This window comes from Triticum urartu, chromosome 7, assembly GCF_003073215.2.
Source record: "Triticum urartu cultivar G1812 chromosome 7, Tu2.1, whole genome shotgun sequence".
NCBI classification, from domain to species: Eukaryota; Viridiplantae; Streptophyta; class Magnoliopsida; order Poales; family Poaceae; genus Triticum; species Triticum urartu.
The window spans coordinates 686,241,269-686,264,063 of NC_053028.1; the positions used below are offsets into that span (position 1 = coordinate 686,241,269).

The 22,795-nt window shown below is 44.1% G+C and overlaps 1 protein-coding gene and 1 pseudogene across 3 annotated transcripts; one reads left to right on the forward strand and one right to left on the reverse strand.

Annotated features, from left to right (window-relative positions):
• Window positions 1-1,512: 1,512 nt before the first annotated feature.
• LOC125525139 (protein FAR1-RELATED SEQUENCE 6-like) lies at window positions 1,513-10,436 on the reverse strand. Of its 3 annotated transcripts, XR_007291163.1 has the most exons (6): window positions 10,162-10,436; window positions 9,960-10,080; window positions 7,338-9,628; window positions 7,175-7,246; window positions 6,714-7,069; window positions 1,513-2,129 (listed from the first exon to the last, which is right to left on the reverse strand). XR_007291163.1 is itself a non-coding variant. In XM_048690159.1 (5 exons), the coding sequence occupies exons 3-5, from the start codon at window positions 9,603-9,605 to the stop codon at window positions 6,980-6,982; spliced, it is 2,430 nt and encodes an 809-aa protein (XP_048546116.1). In that variant the 5' UTR covers window positions 9,606-9,628; window positions 9,960-10,080; window positions 10,190-10,436; the 3' UTR covers window positions 6,568-6,979. The 3 variants fall into 3 exon arrangements, 2 of the variants coding, with proteins under 2 accessions (XP_048546116.1, XP_048546115.1); XM_048690159.1 differs by lacking the exon at window positions 1,513-2,129 and having other exon boundaries at window positions 6,568-7,069; window positions 10,190-10,436; XM_048690158.1 differs by lacking the exon at window positions 1,513-2,129 and having other exon boundaries at window positions 6,568-7,069.
• On the forward strand, window positions 2,150-6,422 carry LOC125525140 (annotated as a pseudogene).
• Window positions 10,437-22,795: the final 12,359 nt, after the last annotated feature.

Below are 22,795 nucleotides of genomic sequence, written 5' to 3' on the forward strand. Positions count from 1 at the left end.
ACTTACCACCAAAAAATTCTTACAATCGTCGAATCCTTCCAATAATGGGCTAAGGTCTAACTGACCATCCATAAAACACATAGTTTGGGCATTCTGGCTTGGGTGATTGCGAGGTTTAACTTGTCTGCGACACTTGAACCTTTTTTTCGAGGAAGCAACACTTGAACCTTCCCCAAGGCCTTCTCGCCATCACCAACACCGAGCTTCTTACGAACGGCTAATAGCACCTCTCCGGCACCGCGGATGTAAGGTGTTGTTCGCCTGTGGGCAGAGTTACTTCCTCCATGTCGTCCATATAGTCCTGCAAACACAGTAAAGGGAGATCATGGATTTCTCGTCGCATCTAGTAGTACTAAATACACGTCCTCTAATGTTACGAGTATCTAGTAAACAATCTCTTCTGCCTAAAACCGACTCCATTTTTTTAAAAGATTTTGATAGCAAATTATCTGCATTGGTGGTCAGGACCATATATGTCAAACCTTTTGAAAAGAAGACTATGTATGTTTACTCTTCGGAGCGAGACAAGAAGACATTTTTGAATGATGATGTCTTGTGATTAGGAAGTGATCAGACTATCAGGTCTAAATGGGTCACTTCCAACTTTCCAAGAGTTTGGCGATACACGCTAGACCATGTAGCGTTTAAGCCTCGGGGTGATGGAAACAAAGTTAAGACCTGCAATAGTATTAAGCTACAGAGGAAATGATGCAAAGTGGTTTGGTCCCCCAAACAGCTCAAATCTGCAAGCAACACCTCCAAGTGTTAGCATTGGCATGGTACAGTGAAGTACTAGTTAGAGGCCTAGTAACGGCTGTGCAGCAGCAAGAGAATCAGATAGTTGGAGTAACGAATACACAGGCCATGTAAAATATGCCTTGGTGGCTCAGTCCAAATCTATCTATATCCATAACTGTCTATTCTAGCTATATCAATATCTTCTAATAGGAGTCTATGCTATACCTGTATTGTATATATATCTATATCTATATCTATACAATGGTAAGTAATCAAGCATTTTGCAATGTTACAAGTATCCTCCGTCGTCTAGAAGAAGGCCCGACAAATTGCATCTACTGCTTTGGGGACCTTTTTGGGTAACAAAGATTGACATACAATATGTGGCGAAGGAGTCAAGAACAATGGCAAGAAGGAGAAGGACAACGAGAGGGTCCTAGCCCTCCAACCTTTAGGAACTTATGACATTTCGAAATGATGGGTTGAAAAGCACAGGCAGACATGAGGGCAAAGAGGGGTGGGCCAAGGTATATGTCAGGGAAGGAGGAAACGGGTCAATTATGATACATAACCATGCAATGATTATGTGTCCAAGATTAAAACATTTGTGTTCTGTACTCATAATCGATTAACTATAAACGAAGTATTTTACATGAAATCTGTGATCGAAGTTAAACTTAGGAACACGTGGGCAACTTGCATTATCCAAGAGGGAGTACATTAAGAGGTGATTAATATCTGCATTACTATGCAGTAACATAACACAGGAATAGATGACAGTTGGCTTTTGCTGCTTATATAATTCTATTGGGCAAACGAGCTGTGAGGCACAGCAGGCCTGCAACTCAGCATCACCTGATAACTGCCAAACAAATGTTTTTAGTGAACAAATCATACACAACAATGCACTCCATGAATGGTACACAGGATAACATCAGGTCGAATTATTCAAGATATACCTAACATGATTCAAGTAAACCTAAGTAATGGAACATTAAATATCTAAGGACGTGAAAAAACAGAAATGAATATGTACAGCTGGGCCATTACATGGAGGTGACAATCAGGAGCATCCCATATTAGCCAAACCAATTTAGACCAAGTTGGTTAGAAGTCGGTGGTAGTTTTACTGGTTTCTGCCATGTTTGAGAATTTTTTCACCTTTGTTCGGACGGCCACCAACTTCCTAGTAGCAGAGCAAACAAGGTGGACCTGATCTATCAACACTTACTCTGCCCGTCATGTGATCATGTTAGAACACAGGCTACTCGAATGAACGCGTAACTAAGTGTTGCCTCCTTTCACTGAAGCTGAGATCTGCTGCTGCTTTCAGGCCAATGGAAGCTCGGCCCATTGTTATATTGTGTCAAATCGCAAGATATGGTCTCCACCTAGAAGGCAAACAAAATTTAAGAAAAATAAGCATTAGTTTATCAGAATTTACTAAGACCAGTAAGAACTTACTAAGACCAGTAAGACCAGTAAAAACGGAGGGAGCAGTAGCATAAATGATAAAATCCCGAAGAAGAATACGGTTCAGCCCAGCTTGGACGCCATGTGCGAATTTGCGACTATTTTGGAATGAGAACAAAGTTTCAATGTTCTGAACATCTCTTTAAAACAGAATATATTTTAAAATTCTGCACATTTTATAAAAATTTGAGTTCGATTTTTTATGATATTATATGAACTTTATTGAAAATTTTGAATTTACGAAAAAAGAGGAAGAAAGAAAAGTAAACTTGATAGAAAAAAACAAAAGAAATATGAATGAAAAAGTGAAAGAAACTGAAAAAGAAAAATAGAAACATAACAAAAAAAAGGATTCAGGCCTAGTTGGGCATCATGTGCGAATCTGTGACTATTTTGCGCTCGATGCGATAAATAGGGTTTTCCCACCTGTGTGGGTACAAAAATAACTAGGCTGGCTTTGCTGGGCCACACTGTAGGCGACCCATGTACGAAATTCTGTCTTTTTTTATTTTCTAGTACAGGCATGGACAAATATTTAATACCACCTCAAACAGAAAAAAATCTTTTCGATGGTGAACGGATAAAAAAATCAAAAAAACGCACCTTGATTTATTAATATTAATTAATATTAATAATTATAATTATAATTATATATATTATTATATTATTATTAGTAGTAAGAAAGTAAAAAAAGTATAGAAATGAAGTTTCGCCTTTTGATTGTAAGCAATTTTTTTAGTGGTATTTAACAAGGTTGAGGCGGGTGGACGGGACGAGTGGTATTTTCGGCCCGCTCCTGTAAACAAGGTATACATTGAACGAATCGAGTTGTATATTTCGCCCCGAATGCTTTTGGCTCGGTAAACTGAACAAGCTAAGTTGTATATTTCGGCCTGAAGTTTGACCGGTCCAGCTCGGTTGGCCCAAAAAAATCATGGTCGGCACGGCCATGACTCGTCAGCCCCCATGGCGAACCACCGTGCCCCCGAGCACCGCCGCATCACCATTGTCCTACAAGAGCGAGGAGTTGCTCCGGAATGCCGCAGCGCCGAGACATAGGGCTCAAAGATGACAAGAGGAGCGGTGGGAGAGGAACGCTGATAATGCAGACGCCTCGCTCCATAATCTGCAAAGACTAGAAGAAGACTAGAGACTTTTCTTCTCATGGACATGGACAGAGCCAGGCAACACCATTGGGCACGAACCTTCGCCGGTCGCTGGCTGCCACCGTCCGAGTGGAAGACCCGAGTCTTCGGTAGCAGCAGACTCCACCACACAAATCGGGTCTTCGGCAGCAGACTATATAGGAGTATAGCACCCGGAGATATCAAAGGCAATCGAAACCAAAACCAAAACCATGGCCATGTTCCCCTGTCTAATCCTCAGTCTGCTCCTCACTTTTGCATCGGCGCAGCTGACGACGTTGAGCGCCGGCTCGACTCTCGCCGTGGAGGACTACGAGCGCACGTTCCTCGCCTCACCAAACAGGACCTTCTCCTGCGGCTTCTACCCGGTCGGCTCGAACGCCTTCACCTTCTCCGTCTGGTTCGCCCGACAAGGCCGTGGTCTGGTCCGTGAACCGCCATTCCCCGGTGAACGGGCACGGGTCCAAGGCGCTGCTGCACGGCGATGGCTACCTCGTCCTGGCCGACGCCAACGGCTCGGCGGTGTGGGCGAGCAGCGGGGGCGCGGGCGACGACAGGTCGACGGCCGCGCTGCTGGAGACCGGAAACCTCGTCATCAGAGACTCGGGCGGCGCGGTGCTGTGGCAGAGCTTCGCCTCGCCGACCGACACCTTGCTCCCTTGGCAGCAGCTGACCAAGGACACCAGGTTGGTCTCCGGCTACCACAGCCTCTACTTCGACAACGACAATCGGCTTCGTCTCGTGTACAACGGGCCCGAGTTCTCCAGCATCTACTGGCCAAACGATGACTACACCATGTTTCAAGACGACGATGGCCCGAGCTTCAACAACAATTCCAGGCTTGCAGTCCTCGATGACAAGGGTTGGTTCTCCTCAACCGATGGCCTCACGGTACCAGAAGAAGACTGACGCTCGAGCACGACGGCAACCTCAGAATGCACAGCCTGGACGCGTCGAGTGGAAGATGGGTGGTCACATGGCAAGCCATACTGCAGATGCACTATGTGCATGGCCTATGTGGGAAGAACGGGTTCTTCGAGTACTCGCCGAGACTCCGCTGCTCGTGTCCTCCTGGATTCGAGATGGTTAATCCAAACGTGTGGAGCAAAGGCTGCAGGCCGACGTTCAGCTACAACTGTGGTCAAGACAGGTACAGCTTCATCCAGATCCCTCAAACCGATTTCTACGACTTTGATCTTGGCGTCAACGACTCCATCTCGTTTGAAGAGTGTAGAAACATCTGCTTGGGCATGTGCTCTTGCATCGCTTTCTCTTACCGGCTGATACCCTAAAGGCCTGCTGTTCAATGGCTACAAGTCGCCTGCATTCCCAGGAAGTGTCTATCTTAAAGTGCCCCTCACTGCTGACATTCAGATTCAGGTCTCTGAATCACCACAATCAGCTCTCACATGCTCCCATGTTGGTCCCAAGACTAGGCATGAACCTTCAGATCACATGGACAGATGGCTATATTTCTATTTATGTCCTGGATTGTTAGGAGCCCTGGAGCTCATTCTCATCTTGACGACATGGTGGTTCCTTTCCAGGAAGAATGGCAATGTGCAAGATTCAACACAGGGAGGTTATGCGGTGTTAAGAAATCAGTTCAGGAGATTTACTTACCAAGAGCTACAGCAAGCAACTGGAAGGTTCAGAGAAGAAGTTGGAAGAGGCGGCTCTGGGATTGTGTACAGAGGATTGCTAAAAGATAAGAGGGTCATCGCGGTGAAGAATCTCATGGATGTCACCAAACACGAAGAGGAATTCTGGGCAGAGAAGAATGTGATCGGGAGGATCAATCACATGAACCTGGTTCGCACATGGGGATTCTGCTCACAAGGCAAACACAGGCTGCTGGTATATGAATTTGTGGAGAATGAGTCACTGGACAGGCACCTGTTCAGCGCGGAAAGATTGCTCACGTGGAGCGAGCGTTTCCGTATCGCCTTGGGATCGGCGAGGGCCCTGGCTTATCTTCACCACGAGTGCCTTGAGTGGGTTCTACACTGTGACGTGAAGCCTGAGAACATACTCTTGACCCGAGATTTTGAAGCCAAGATAGCAGACTTTGGGTTAGCAAAGCTGTATAAAAGAGATGGATCCAGTTTCAACTTCTCACATATGCGAGGAACAGCCGGTTATATGGCCCCGGAATGGGCGATGAATCTGCCAATCAATGCCAAGGTCGACGTCTATAGCTTCGGAGTGGTGCTCCTAGAACTGGTGGCTGGGAGGAGGATTTCCAGCTGCACAAAGGATGACAAAGTTATCAAACTGAAACAATTTGTCCGGGGTGTGAAGGAAGCTTTAGTTACCGGGGATGCTGCGAGTATAGTGGATGCGAAGCTTCATAGGCAGTTCCACACCGATCAGGCGATAATTATGATGACGGCTGCTGTATCGTGCCTCGCAGAAGAAAGAAGCAAGAGACCAACCATGAATGAAGTTGTAAAATCTCTCTTGCATTGCGAGGGGTGAAGGCATTCGATCCGCGTAATTAACACAGTTGCAAACAGTGGGGGACCAAAAGATAGTGAGAAACTGAGAACATCGACCTGAATATATAAATGTGTTTTTGCTTCTGTGTGATCTTTCTCACATTGCTACCAGATTTCCTGACTTAAATGGCGAAACAGGATATCTTGTATATGATTGAGTCAAGAGCTGTTTGTTTATTGGCTCTGTCCACTCATTTGATACTTTGTTGTCATTCAACTACTTTGAATTTTGCTTGTTATTCTCTGGACGTACAACGCTTGATGGTAAAATTTCCCTACTAATGGGACTCGTTTAAACGGTAAACATCGATCATAATTCAGAAAATAAACACAAGATGGAGTGGCATATATACTCTCTCCGTCCCAAAACACAAGATGAACTGAGTTTCAAATTTGAACTAAAGCGTCGACATTATCTTGGGAGGCAGGGGATACCTACTAACATGTACTACTCTCTGATGGATGGCCTGGACATACAATCAGTTCGTCCTGTTGTATGATGAACTTGCTGGTGATGGTCACACATGCTAAGGGGTCACCTATGCATCAGTTGCTTCGACAGAAAAAGAAACCCAGTTCCATTCCACTGGGTCTGATGTATGGAGAGGGCCGGTGGCGAGCAAACCTGGCCAGCATGGGCCATTCCACCCAACGTGGTCAAACCTCCTTGGCACATAGCTAAAACACGAGAGATAATTGCACACTAGAAGCAATCATACACAACAATGCACTCCATGAATAGTACACAGGATAACATCAGGTCGAATTATTCAAGATATACCTAACATGATTCAAGTAAACCTAAGTAATGGAACATCAAATATCTAAGGACGCGAAAAAAACAGAAATGAATACGTACAGCTGGGCCATCACATGGAGGTGACAATCAGGGGCATCCCATATTAGCCAAACCAATTTAGACCAAGTTGGTTAGAAGTCGGTGGTAGTTTTACTGGTTTCTGCCATGTTTGAGAATTTTTTCACCGTTGTTCGGGCGGCCACCAACTTCCTAGTGGCAGAGCAAACAAGGTCGGACCTGAACTATCAACACTTACTCTGCCCGTCATGTGATCATGTTAGAACACAGGCTACTCGAATGAACGCATAACTAAGTGTTGCCTCCTTTCACTGAAGCTGAGATCTGCTGCTGCTTTCAGGCCAATGGAAGCTTGGCGCATTGTTGTATTGTGTCAAATCGAAAGATATGGTCTCCACCTAGAAGGCAAACAAATTTTAAGAAAAATAAGCATTAGTTTATCTGAATTTACTGAGACCAGTAAGAACAGACAGGGGAACTCAAAAGGGTATATTTGAGCTTACTCCGTATGGGAAGGTATCTGGTGCACCACTAGATGTTAATGGCCATCCCTCATTTACTTGATCTTCCTGAACCTAATGGGGAAAAACTTCAATGTTAATCATCAAGAACTATATGAAGAAAAAAAATACTAGTCAAATGTGTGGACCTAGTAACAATATATACATTTGCGCTTTCTGTTATGCTGTCAGTTGCGGTGACCGTTGTGCATAGGTTGTTCGCAGTGGCATTCCTCCTCTTGTTATAGGCCCTTTTAGTTTTCTTCTTCAGGGTATCAAGAACTGTTGGTGTCGTCAGTTTCTTCTTGCGAGAACGTTTTGACTGACCTTGCATGAGATCCCAGCCCTTCGTACTAAGAGAAATGGGTAATGCATCATCAGTAAAATCCTCATTCACTGGATTATATGCAAAGTTGGCAGTTGAAACTTGGCTGTCAACCCTTTGATCTCTCAGTGACTTCTCATAAGAAATCACTTTATCCCTGATCTCCCTCATGACTGACAAAGCATAATCTTTTGATTCTGAGTTCACAGAACCCAGTTCCACAACTTCTGCAAAGTATTGGTGGCCTAGTTTGTAGAGATCATCATAACCTCCCAATTCCTGACTACTTAATGAGACGTCCCGGGACATGGAAGAACAAGTTAGTTTACAATCCTTGCACCAGCGATGAATGATGTATTTTGATGGAATCATCGGTACAAGCTCCTGCCTCAGTACAGTGAGAGCATGTCTGCACAATATACCTTTAAATTGAAACAAGCGGCAGAAGCACCATATGTCATCTTCAGCATTGTCATAAGCAACTTTGTAGTCCACCTTTGTTTGATTTACATGCTCTGATACTATGTATGTAACTACTGAATCACTCCGATCAAGTATACTATAGTTGCAGTGAAATGAACGCCCTAATTCATTCAAGAAAGTTTGAAATATCTCCATTGTGTACATCTTTGCTGCTTGCTCCTCCACAGGCAATCCAGTCATCAACTGTGGCCTCATCTGAGACGAGTGCAAATCCTCATAGGTTTCCTTTTCTAACTTAGTTCTAACAGCTGCCTCATACTGCTCAACAAACATTTTCACAGATGTACCAGACGTCAACCACCCATCAAAATAGTCAGTTGCACTGTCAGTTCTGTCTGTGACGGACATTCCCGCCCAAAAAAAATCCTTCACATAAGCAGGAGCCCACTGTGCCCTGACCTCGTATAATTTGGACAGCCATTCATTTCCCTCCAACTGAAATTGATGCGTCATTTCTTGCCACTCTTTATCAAAATCAAGAGTAGTAACTGAGTCATAGGCCAATGTGCTGAAAGTAGAAATCACTTCATCCTTCTTTTCCATTCCGGCCAACTTCTCAGGAAGCTCATTTAAAATGTGCCGAAGGCAAAAGCGGTGCCGTGAATTGGGGAAAACCTTTTTAACAGCTATTGCAACATCATGACAATAGTTGGTAATTATTGAAGGTGGTGACGTGGCATTCATGCATCTTAACCATGTATCAAAAAGCCACACGTAAGCTCCAAGAGATCTACCAGCAAGCAAACCACACCCTAGTAACAGTGGTTGAGCGTGGTGGTTAGTGCCCACAAATGACACAAACTGTATCTCATACTGATCGCTGAAGTTTGTGACATTAATAGCAACCACATCACCAAAGTAATTGTAAGAACTACGTGATTTGGCATCAGCCCAGAAGACATTCCTTAGCTGTCCTTGCTCATTCATGTCTAAACTGTGAAAGAAACACGGGTTTCGGTCTTGCATGTCGTTGAAAAAACTCACTAATGCCTCTAAATCTCCTTCAGCAAGCTTCAGTTTCCTATTTCTGTCTATCTTGGTCTTGATTTCAATCTGGGCAGATGAAGGTATGCCACTATCTCCAAAACTACTAGAATGTCCAACAACTGAGCTACTCTGTGGCGCCTCAGACAAACGAGGTGGATTTAGAGAGAAAGGGATGTTCTCTAGATGCTTCTTATATTTAACCGAACCGGGATCCAGTGGATGGTTATGCTCCAACTCGAGAACAATAACTTCCCAGCGATTCTGAAAATGGGCGTCCTTGACAATGATCTTAGCCTTGCAGCCAGTCTTTGTGCCCCGCTTTCTTGCAGGCCTTGTCACACCAGATCTCAGCCTAGATTGCCCTCCTTTAGAGCATATGAAGGTAGAGCGATAGCGGAAACCATCAAAGGTGTTGTTAGACCTCCTTGTGATACCAAAACCAGAGCGGCATCCATATGCGACATAGAACTGAAAGGCGTCTTCCTCTGAGTCGAATACCATCCCCACTTTAGGTATCCATTCTGGATCCATATCAACCGGCTTAAAGACATCGCCCTCAGCAAGGCTTTTCTCCTTGTCACCGTCTTCTTGCACGTCTCCTTCATTGGATGATTCGGTGCTATAGCCTTCCTCTTCCATTGGCCCCAAATAATCTATTCGGCCTGAAAGAAGATGAGCAGTATCATAAACCGTGTATAAATACAGTTGAAAGAAGCATGCTGAGCATTTCTACAGCAGTTTTGGTTCATAAATAATTTTACAACTTTCTTCAATGATTATTACTTCAGAGTACTACTGCCGGCACTCGGTGGCGGAGCTAGGATTTGAAACGAATGTGACATGTGAACATTTCTAGTAATTACCAATATCATATATAAATAGATCAAAAAATGTAGTCTTGCAACATCGAGAAGGTTATTTGTCGAACCGTAAATAAAACTGAACATGTTATGTGTCGATGTAGTGTTGTACAAATAATAATTCCCTGGCTACCTGACTTCAGTCTCTGGATAAATTGAGATCGGGGCTGCTGCACGCCTCCAGTTTCCAGACTCTGGTGAATCCCAAGGAGGGCGAAGGCTAGAGGAGCTGCCGGGCCTGGACAAATTCAGATCTGTGCCAAAAAATCTTGTCAAATTCGATGTAAATATGTCTAAATCAGAGATCAAGTGAGCAACCATGGGGGATGGGGTACCTCTATAGGAAGGAGACGGGCACCACACCTGAGCGGATTGGGCGGCTCCGGCAGTTCGGTTAACAGGGAGGGAGGCTCCGCGTACTGCTGCGCAGTGGTACGCGCCTGCGCGGGCAGCAGCCGCCGGGCGGTGGGAGGGCAGGCAGGCAGGCAGCGGGCGTCAGGGCGGTCCGGCGGTGGCTCCGGGCGGCCGGGCGGGCTGGCTCGGCCGGCGGCGGATCAGTGCGTCTCAGCAGTCACCGTGGACTGGGTTGGCCGGACAAGCAGACGACACCAGCGTAGGCTGTTTGCTGGGCTTCTTTTCTCCCAGGCCCATCTCCTGGTAATTCTCAAAAAAAAAAAGACCAGCCCAAAATCCCAGGGTGGGCCGCGGCACTCCCTGTTTGTTGGCTTGCTGAAGAAAGAAAGCAACCAACCAACCAAATTCAGAGGAGGGGCTCGCAAGCAAGCAAGGAGGCCAAGAGAGCAAAGGAGGGGCTTATCATCAGCTATGTGGGAGCCGGGCGAGGTAGCGCTTGCTGAGACGGTCGATGGAGATGCCAACGGCGCGTGCTTCGAGCTGGGCGACATGCGCAGGCACAGGAGTCACGCAAGGCCTGATGGTGCAAACATTGATGCACTTCAGCAGTGCATGAGGATAGAGGTGTGCCAAGCTACGGGATACGCTAGGCTCCAGCTATGTCGTGGATGAATAAAGAAGGGAGCATCCAGCATCCCTTGCGCGCTATAAAAGGAGGAGGACTGAGCGGTGTGACACATACACACACACACACACAACACCAGACTCCAGAGCATGGCAGCATCCAAGCACCGAAGCCCTCACACTCCTCTGTAGTCGTAGTAGTAGCTAGCTCTAGTTGTAATAAAGCCTTTGAGGCATTGTATTAATCCGTGGTGAAGGTAGGCAAAAGGTAGTTTTCTTTTCTCTTTGTAGTCCCTTCGGGGTCTCTCGAAAGGGAAATCCGTATGTAAATTATGTTGTCAAAATGAAGTAGTTTCGTGTTTCACTTGGTCTTTCTATTATGAATTTATGAGATAAGTTCTTACGCTAGGGATCCAATAGGAGAAACCTCTGCCGGTAGTTCTCTGTTTAGCCTGTGTGGCGTCTGTTGAGAATCTTGTGGCCGTAGAGAAGTGTTCCCTTCTAGCAAAACTGTCTGGGAAGACGCCCATAAATTCGTAATATAAACATCAACTGAAAGTACTTAGCTGCTTCTGAAGCAACATAGTGGTAATACGGAGGGTACTAGGATTAACACAACCGCTGCATACCCGTAGGCTGTCTTGTTGATTTCGCCAACCCGTAAAAGAACCTGCAGAGCATCTAAATAGATTACGTTAATCTCAGATTCACTAATTAAATAATTTTTGATATTAAATAATTTTGAAATTTTTAATTACCTAAGTTTCATACTAAATATTTTTGTACTTTTGCGTATTAATAAATTTTTAAATTAAAATAAAATACATACGTACGTAAGGTAAAGGGACTACGAAAAAAAGACTATTCTCCATGCAATTAGGACCCAACGTGCAGCTCCATCGTCCCTTTTTTAATCCATCGGGGAGGTGTACGAAAGTTGGGCTGCACCTTGCCACATATGGGTTCCTCCATAATCTCAAGTTTGTTGCCGTGATGAGCATATACTTCTTGGAAAGGATCTGACTTCCTTTTATTTATCAAACCAAATTGATATATTGGCTTAATATATGGACGTGGCTCACATGGCTTCTGCGATTCTCTTATATCTCCTTGTGTATGTGCATGTACAAGATTTGTACAAGCACGTCTACACATCAATTTGTTGTCCAAATTACCATCTTGACGTGCACCCATCTTTGCGGCACGAATACCTGGACCGCATAGCAAACGTTCCTTGCCATCTCTGCCGGTGTGCAATATATCTGGACAACTTATAATTGTATCAGCATCCTCGAATAGACTCTCCTTGCTCACCTTAGTTGGTTCGAGTTTAGTAGCAGCCGCATTTGATAATATTCTAGACGTTGCAATGTCCGTATCAGTAGGCATGCAACGGATTTTGAACAAAGGGAGAGATGGCTCGTGGAGAATAAGTTAGCTGCCTCATGTGTGACCAGCCTGCCAACCAGGGACGAGCGAGCAACATAAATGAATACCGGGGGTAGGATTCAAAGTAATGGAGTTTTTTCCTCTCTTTTTTATGGATTTTTTTCACTGTCTTGCATCAGGTTTCTTCGAGTTTTATATGGTTTTCTTGGGTTCCATTTTCCTTTTGCACTTTCCCTTTTTTTTCTTTGCCTTTTTTTCTTTGTTCTTTGTTTTTTTTCTTTCTTAATTTTATTTGTATTTTTTGCAACACATGTCAAATATATTCATACACATTTTTATATCTTTTTACACATGTCAAATATTTTCATACCATTTTTTATTCTTTTGCGTACATGAGCAACATTTTTTTACACATGTCAAATATTTACATACACATTTTTTTTTATTTTTGTATACATGAGCAACATTTTTTACACATGTTTAACATTTTGCAAATACATGATTAGCATCTTTTCAAATATATGTTTTCATGTCTACATTTTTCCTTACACATTGTATATTTTTGGTATACATCAAACATATTTTTTATATACTTTTAACATTTTAAAATACGTGATCCACATTTTCTCAAATACTTGTTTAAAAAATCAAATATGCGCTAACTTTTTTCAAATATGCATTGATGTTTTTTGGTATGATACATAACCATTATTGTAAACTATGCGGACATTTTTTTACATTGGATAAATACTCTTTTAAATGCCACAAACATTTTTTTGAACCGTGTGAACATTTTTCTTAAGTAATGCTCGGTACAAGACATTTATTACATGGATATATTTTTTACATTGTACTCCTTACGTAAAGAAATATAAGAGTGTTTAGAGCATTTAGTGATCTAAACGCTCTTATATTTCTTTACTGAGGGAGTATATTATTTTCAAAAAGTACCACTTACATTTTTTTGAAAACACGTAAGAATTTTTTTAATGTCACATACATTTTTTAATGGTAAGAGCATTTCATGTTGAGCGAACATTTTTAAATGTGTGGTACACTTCTAAAAAAGTTAACTAAATTATTTTTTCCATAAATATATGTATTTAGTATTTTCAAAATATACATAAAATATAATGTGCGGTACACGTGAACAGACTTCTGAATCCAGTTGATATATTTGTGCTGAATGTGGTGCCTGAGCTGATCTTGGACCGTAAACTGTTGAAACGAGGTAATCGAGCCCATCTCAAGTGTCAATTCAACGGTTAGCACTTTCTGCAAAAGGCGAGTACCCCGGAAGGACTATGACAACCTACGACGGCGCTATCCATCGACGTAAGCATATGGTGACATGCTTTTGCACAAGACGGCGGAAACGTCAGCATGACGTCCCTTAGACCGACGACCGAGGCACCTGGGATGGGAGCAGAGGAGTGGGCGGGAGGTTCAGGCGCGCGCCGAGTGGGCGACTGAACGAATGGGCCGTGGGCGTGGAGCAACCGTTATGGCATGTGATCGAGTGGCTGGATTAAAAAGGGTGGACAGTCGTTTCTCAAAAAAGAAAAGAAAAAGGTGGACATTGAATAATAAGCTTAGTAAAGTCTAGTTGTTTCTCAAAAAAAAAGTAAGATCTTGTTATTCCCTCCGTTCACTTTTGTAAGTCGTTTCAGACAATTCAAAATAGGTTGTTTTACATATTGTCTAAGATGTCTTTAAGGTCTTATAAAAATGAACATAGGGAGTACTAAAAAAAGATGAGTAAAGTCTAATTCTGTACTAAGTGATCTCTTTGGACTCTGATCGGACCCTTCCCCAAGTTATTCTTCTTCTACACTAGTAGAAAACAGGGTTTTGGTCCAGGCGGGTCAGCCCATTAGTCCCGGTTCAGTCCAGAACCGGGACCAATGGGGGCATTGGTCCCGGTTTGTGAGCCCAGAGGGCCGGCCGGGCCACGTGGGCCATTGGTCCCGGTTCATCTGGACCTTTTGGTCCCGGTTGGTGGGATGAACCGGGACCAATGGGCCTCGCTCCTGGCCCACCACCATTGGTCCCGGTTGGTGGCTTGAACCGGGACCAAAGTCTCCCCTTTAGTCCCTGTTCATGTCACCAACCGGGACCAATGAGGTGCCTATATATACCCTCACTCGTGAGCAAAGCACCCCAGTGCTCTGTTTTTCTCTGGCCGAGGGGGAGAGGGCTTGGTGGTGCTCTAGCTCACCTTCTATGCACACAAGGTGTTCGATGGAATGCCCGAGCCACACTACTTAAGCTTTCTCCTCTCCAAGCTCCATTTTCCACAATATTTGTCTAGGTTTAGCGGTCCGTCACGCCCCGTCCCCGTCTTCACCGCCGTCGATCACCCGCGCCGAGCTCATCGCCGGCACCACCGTGGTGAGCCTCTTGTTCTTATCTTCTTTCTGAAAGAAAAAATATTCTTACTTGTATGTTTACATAGATACTTGTATTATTTTCTTACTTTTATTATTGCAACTTATATAGTGCGATGGTTTTGGTATCCGCCCCCGTTGGCCCTCGTCCTGTCTATGATTCGGATGTGGTATATATATTATCTTTATAACTATTGGTTCATTTATTGTTTATGTAAATTATGCCGACCAACGTGACATAGATTTTATTTATGTAGGATGTATGTGAATCGGAAATGCCAACCCACCCTATTGTCGAGAGGTTAAATTTAGTTGAAGAAGAAAACAATTTGTTGAAGGAAAAAATAAAAAAAATTGAGGAGGAGAAGATGATATTGGAGTTGCATGTTGCGGATGTCGTTGATGATCACAAGATCAAGATGGATGCAATGCGCTTGAAGATTAGAAAGATTAGAAAATATGCCATTCATACCGAGGCTTGGTATCATTATGCCGTTGGATCAATTGTTACCTTGGTTGCAATTATGATCGCATTTGTTTTCGCATTGAAATGTTTTACATAGTTTCAATGTATGGTTTAATTAATTAGATGCTCTGGAGAGCTATATGTTGTTAGATGAGAACTATGTATGCACTTTGGTTTTAATGTGATGATGAACTTCTATTAATTTGGACACTTAATTATATATAATGCACGCAGATGAACCGGCAATGGATGTATGGTGACAGACACACCTGCGAGTACATTAAGGGCGTGCATGAGTTTTTCGATGCGGCTGAGGCAAACAAGCAGAATGGTTTTATGTGTTGTCCATGCACTGAATGTGGGAATACGAGGTCTTACTCTAACCGGAAAATTCTTCACTCCCACCTGCTTTACAAGGGTTTCATGCCACACTATAATGTTTGGACGAGGCACGGAGAAATAGGGGTTATGATGGAAGACGGCGAAGAAGAAGAGTATGATGACAACTATGTGCCCCCTGAATACGGTGATGCTGCAACGGGGGGAGCTGGTGAAGATCAAGAGGAACCAGACGATGTGCCCAATGATGCTGCAACGGGTGAAGCTGCTGAAGATCAAGAGGAACCAGACGATGTGCCCGATGATGATGATCTCCGCCGGGTCATTGTCGATGCAAGGACGCAATGCGAAAGTCAAAAGGAGAAGCTAAAGTTCGATCGCATGTTAGAGGATCACAAAAAAGGGTTATACCCCAATTGCGAAGATGGCAACACAAAGCTCGGTACCGTACTGGAATTGCTGCAGTGGAAGGCAGAGAATGCTGTGGCTGACAAAGGATTTGAGAAGCTACTGAAAATATTGAAGAAGAAGCTTCCAAAGGATAACAAATTTCCCGACAGTACATACGCGGCAAAGAAGGTCGTATGCCCTCTAGGATTGGAGGTGGAGAAGATACATGCATGCCCTAATGACTGCATCCTCTACCGCGGTGCATACAAGGATCTGAACGCATGCCCGGTATGCGGTGCATTGCGGTATATAAGATCAGACGAGATGACCCTGGTGATGTTGACGGCGAGCCCCCCAGGAAGAGGGTTCCTGCGAAGGTGATGTGGTATGCTCCTATAATACCACGGTTGAAACGTCTGTTTAGAAACGAAGAACATGCCAAGTTGATGCGATGGCACAGTGAGAACCGAAAGAAAGATGGGAAGTTGAGAGCACCCGTTGACGGGTCGCAGTGGAGAAAAATCGAGAGAAAGTACTGGGATGAGTTTGCAAAGGACCCAAGGAATGTATGGTTTGCTTTAAGCGCGGATGGCATTAATCCTTTCGGGGAGCAGAGTAGCAATCACAGCGCCTGGCCCGTGACTCTATGTATGTATAACCTTCCTCCTTGGATGTGCATGAAGCGGAAGTTCATTATGATGCCAGTTCTCATCCAAGGCCCTAAGCAACCCGGCAACTACATTGATGTGTACCTAAGGCCATTAGTTGAAGAACTTTTACAGCTGTGGAATGGAAACAGTGTACGTACGTGGAATGAGCACAGACAGGAGGAATTTAACCTTAAGGCGTTGCTGTTCGTGACCATCAATGATTGGCCCGCTCTCAGTAACCTTTCAGGATAGACAAACAAAGGATACCACGCATGCATGCACTGTTTAGATGACACTGAAAGTATATACCTGGACAAATGCAGGAAGAATGTGTACCTGGGCCATCGTCGATTTCTTCCGACCAACCATCAATGTCGAAAGAAAGGCAAGCATTTCAAAGGCGAGGCAGATCACCGGAAGAAGCCCGCCATGCGTACCGGTGATCACGTACTTGCTATGGTCAATGATTTACACTACGTAATCTTTGGAAAGGGTCCCGGTGGACTAGCTGTTCAGAATGACGCTGAGGGACACGCACCCATGTGGAAGAAAAAATCTATATTTTGGGACCTACCCTACTGGAAAGACTTAGAGGTCTGCTCTTCAATCGACGTGATGCACGTGACGAAGAACCTTTGCGTGAACCTGCTAGGCTTCTTGGGCGTGTATGGGAAGACAAAAGATACACCTGAGACACGGGAGGACCTGCAACGTTTGCACGAAAGAGACGGCATGCCTCTGAAGCAGTATAAAGGTCCTGCCAGCTACGCTCTTACGAAAGAAGAGAAAGAAATCTTCTTTGAATGCCTGCTCAGTATGAAGGTCACGACTGACTTCTCGTCGAATATAAAGGGAATAATAAATATGCCAGAGAAAAAGTTTCAGAACCTAAAGTCTTGTGACTACCACGTGATTATGACGCAACTGCTTCCGGATGCATTGAGGGGGCTTCTACCAGAAAACATCTGATTAGCCATTGTGAAGCTATGTGCATTCCTCAATGCAATCTCTCAGAAGGTGATCGATCCAGAAATCGTACCAAGGCTAAGGAGTGATGTGGCGCAATGTCTTGTCAGTTTCGAGCTGGTGTTCCCACCATCCTTCTTCAATATCATGACGCACGTCCTAGTTCATCTAGTCGACGAGATTGTCATCCTGGGGCCCGTATTTCTACAAAATATGTTCCCCTTTGAGAGGTTCATGGGAGTCCTAAAGAAATATGTCCGTAACCGCGCGAGGCCAGAAGGAAGCATCTCCATGGGCCATCAAACAGAGGATGTTATCGGGTTTTGTGTTGACTTCATTCCTGGCCTTAAGAAGATAGGTATCCCTAAATCGCGGTATGAGGGGAGACTGACTGGAAAAGGCACTCTTGGAAGAGACTCAATAATATGCAGGGACGGATATTCTTGGTCTCAAGCACACTACACAGTTCTACAGAACTCTACCTTGGCGACCCCGTATGTCGATAAACACAAGAACAGTCTGCGCTCCAAACACCCGGAGCAGTGCGACGACTGGATTACATGTGAACACATCAGGAATTTCAGCAGTTGGTTGGAAACACGTCTCAGAGGTGACAACACTGTTTGTGATGAATTGTACTTGTTGTCCAGGGGACCATCTTTGACTGTATTGACTTACAAAGGATACGAGATAAATGGGAATACATTTTACACGATCACCCAAAATCAAAAGAGCACCAACCGAAACAGCGGTGTCCGCTTTGATGCAGCAACCGAGAGCGGAAAGGACACATATTATGGTTACATAGTGGACATATGAGAACTTGACTACGGACCTGATTTTAAGGTCCCTTTGTTTAAGTGCAAATGGGTCAATCTGTCAGGCGGCGGGGTACAGGTTATCTATGTGAAGGACATGTCTACCAAACCGAGAAAAAGAAAAGATAAGGAAGCGAATACATCATACGATGAGCCAAAGCGCCACATAGTTCTTTCAGGAAAAAGGGACATCCTGGGAGTGGACGGCAAGACAGACATGTCTGAAGATTATGAAAAGTTTCATGAAATTCCTCCCTTCAATGTCAAGGCTGACCCAAGCATCCTGATAAACAATGAAGATTATCCATGGTTACGGCGCAATAAGCAAATGACACAAGCGAAGAAAAAGTGAAGACTTTCTCCCGCAACTATTATGATGATACCATGCCAACTTTGTAACACACAAACATGCTACCATTATCCGTTTTGTACATGCACATGCTATGTGGGTGAAATTATGATACCATGCCAACTTTCAACTTTTTCAGAGTTCATTTGAAATGCTTTCATGTCTTATGGTTCAGTCCTCGTAATACCATTATTCAAATTTTAACTATTCAAATTTAAAAACTAATGGCACTAACATAAAGTTTATAATTTTTTCTAAAACTGATGGCACTAAGAGAAAGTTTATAATTTTTCTGACCTAAAAGCAAAAAAAATTAAAAAATGCAAAAAACAAAAGAAAATAAATAATGCAAAAAACAAAAAAAACTGGAAAAAGTAAAGTTAATCACAAACTTGTGATTCAAAAAAATTTCAAAGAATTCAAATTTTAACTATTCAAATTTGAAAACTAATGGCACTAACAGAAAGTTTATAATTTTTCTAAAACTAATGGCATTAACAGAAAGTTTATAATTTTGCTCCTCGCCCCTGACCCATGACCATTAGTTCCGGTTTATGCCACAAACCGGGACTAAAGGGTTGGTCCTCGTTGCGGGCAGAGTTTAGTCCCACCTCGCCAATCGAAGGAGGGTCACATCGGTTTATAAGCCCTTCCATCTCTGCCTTGTTGAGCTCCTCTCAAAGTGAAAATAGATGCCCTAATAGAGAAAAGTTTAACCTAAATTCATAGTGAATTTCTCTGAAATTCATAGAAATTTAGTATGAATTTAGGTTGAATTTTCTCTATAAGCGCATCTATTCTCATTTTTTTAGTAAGTTAATCACAAACTTGTCATTCACACAATTTTCAAAGAATTCAAATTTTAACTATTCAAATTTAAAAACTAATGGCACTAACAGAAAGTTTATAATTTTTCTAAAACTAATGGCACTAACAGAAAGTTTATAATTTTGCTAACCTAAAAGCAAACAGAATTAAAAATTAAAGCAAAAAACAAAAGAAAATAAATAATGCAAAAAACAAGACAAAAAACTGGAAAAAATAGCAAAAATAAGTATTTTGTTGTAAGTAGAAACAAAATAAAATAAATAAAGCAACAAAGAAAACAAAAAAAACAAAAAAAGTGTTTTCAAATTTGAAAACTAATGGCACTAACATAAAGTTTATAATTTTTCTAAAACTAAAAGCAAAAAGAATAAAAAAAATAAAGCAAAAAACAAAAGAAAATAAATAATGCAGAAAACAAAACAAAAAAACTGGAAAAAATAGCAACAATAAGTATTTTGTTGTAAGTAGAAACAAAATAAAATAAATAAAGCAACACAGAAAACAAAAAAACAAAAAAGTTTTTTCAAATTCGAAAATTAATGGCATTAACAAAAAGTTTATAATTTTTCTAAAACTAAAAGCATAAAGAATTAAAAAATAAAGCAAAAAACAAAAGAAAATAAAATAAATAAAGCAACAAAAAAACAAAAAATGCCACCTACTGGGCCCCCACGGCCTGAATACGACTAGAAACCCATCCAAGGGCCAGGATTCAGGTCCGCATGAGGCCCAGTAGGCCCACAGGCATAGCAGTGACAATTAGGCCCGTAAGCCTGCAATGGAGAGAAGCTCGAGAGGGGTGCGGCAGTGGGGCTTATAAACCACTGCGCACCCCTCTCAACTAGCGAGGTGGGATTAAACTTTCAACGCCGCAGCAGCACAAGGCCTTTGGTCCCGGTTGGTGCCACCAACCGGGACCAAAGGCCGCCACTTCCCGCCCTTTGGGCTGCTGAAAATTGGCATTTGGTCGGGAACGAGGGTCGTCGAGGGTCAGGGTCGCCGAGCAGTAGAGGAAACCCTAAATAGCAAGTATCGTCGGTGTGAGATACATGTGGCCGTCAGTGTCGGACACTACATCCACGTCCCACATGTATCTCACACCCACGATACTTCCTATTTAGGGTTTCCTCTACCGCTCGGTGACCCTCGTTCCCGATAAAAAAAAGAGGAAGAAGAAGAAAAAGAGGAGAAGAAAGAATAGAGGAGTTCTTACTCCTCTATTCTTTCTTCTCCTCTCTTTTTTCTTCTTCCTCTTCTTTTTTTATCCTTGAAGCGTTGTCGAGGCCACCCCAAACCCTAGAGAAGCAGCGTCGAGGCCACCCCAAACCCTAGAGAAGCAGCGTCGAGGCCACCCCAAACCCTAGAGAAGCAGCATCGAGGCCACTAATTAATATTAGTTCTACGTTTGTCACTAATATATCCATCTGTCATGTTTGAATAATAATTGCCATGTTGTCAATATTTGTAGAAACTATGGACACCGCCCGAGACGAAGTACAAGAAGAGTTGTTGGGGGACATAATCGCACGAGGAAGTGATGCCGTCGTCTCGTTGTTTCTCAACGACACCGATGGTCTGGAAGCAGCTGGCTATGATTATGATGGCTCCGGTGACCTAATGCCGGTGCAAGAAGGAGACCGTGAGGACGGCTCCGGTGACCCAATGCCGGTGCAAGAAGGAGACCGTGATGACGTCTCCGGTGACCGAACCGAGTCCGGCCAGGTATATATATTAGTTAAGCCTGTGCTGACTAGCCAATTGATGCATTCATTGTTTTGGTATGCACACATATTAATTAAGTCTTTGTTCTTTTTTCTAGCCCTCCGGATCGAGCACAACTTCGGTAAAGAGACGAGGCCCAAAGAAAAAGTTGAGCTCGGATGAAAAGTTTGAGATCATAGCAACCGCGCCCGACGGCCAACCGATTGAACCCCTCCGGACAAAGAGCGCATTTGTTGCTCAGTGCGGGGTTTTGGTTAGGGACAAGATCCCGATCAGCATCCAGCAATGGTTAAAGCCGGCTACAGAAGACCCTGAGGTGTCTTATGTCAATGATATGCAGAAAAATGATCTTTGGACTGAGCTGAAGTCAAATTTCACCCTACCGCCGGAGGATGATCCAGATAAGCCAGTTAAAGAGCAATTAATCAAGTCTTTTGCTCTTAAGAGGATGGCAGAACTATTCGGGAGGTGGAAGAAAGAGCTGAATAAGTTTGTCGAAAATAAAGAGACACCAGAATTCAAGGGCAGATATGAGAAGATCAAAGATCACTGGCCCGCATTTGTGGCCCACAAGATATCGGAAAAGAGTAAGAAGATGTCGGCGACAAACAAGCAAAATGCTGCGAAGAAGAAGCATCACCATCACACGGGGTCAGGTGGCTACCTCGTAGCCCGGCCTAAGTGGGCCAAGACTGAGAATGATCTGGTTGATAAAGGGATCGAACCAGAGACAATTAACTGGCCAGACCGTTGCCGGACTTGGTTCTTCGGGGCTGGCGAAACCTTGGACCCTATAACAGGGAAGTGCATTTGGACGAACGATCAAATGGACATACCAGTCAGGAAGCTTCAGCAGTATATCGAAGCAGCGCAGCAAGGGACGTTATTTCCAGACAGAGAGAACGACGAGCTCACAATGGCCCTCGGGAATCCTGAGCACCCTGGACGGACACGAGGCACGCCAGGCTCCATTCCGTGGAAGGTTGGGTTTTCGGACGCAGGCGGTTACAAATCCCAGGAGAGGAGGAAAAAATTGCAGCAGACCCAAATGTAGGCGCTGCAAGCAAGGGTACAAGCGATAGAGGAACGAGAAGCAAATCGCAGCAAACGTACTGCCGAAGCTTCCCCAAAACTACCCCGCCATCTCAGCGGAGAAGCAGCGTGGCTTCCACCAAGCTGCTTCAGCCGGAGCATGCCTTGACGGTTCCTGCCAGCTATCCCGTGGATGCTATCACGGAGTCTCAAAATTGCCACCTTATGACGCAATGGATGAATTTGAAGGTCAAGGCGGCTGTTGGCTCTGTTTATCCTACTGAACCCGGCGCAACTTTTCACTGCCGGCCGACTCCAGAAGGATATGCTAGGATAATGGTGGATGAAATAACGGAGGGATTTGAAGACCTCCAGCTTGACCACCCTACTGGTGAAGGGGAGACTAGGCTGGGGTCTGCTCTGAAGACTCCATGCCTATGGCGGAAGTAGCTCATCAACCTTCTGAACTGGACGCCTCCGCCTCCTCCTCCTCCGGCAAGTCAGGGCACTCCGCCTCCTCCACCGCCTCCTCCTCCGGCGAGTCAGGGCACTCCGCCTCCTCCTCCGGTAAGTGACGATCAGGGCACTCGACCGGCTCCTTCTCTGGCGCGTGGCGGCACTCCGCCTCCTTCTCCGCCTACGCCGACGCGCCCGA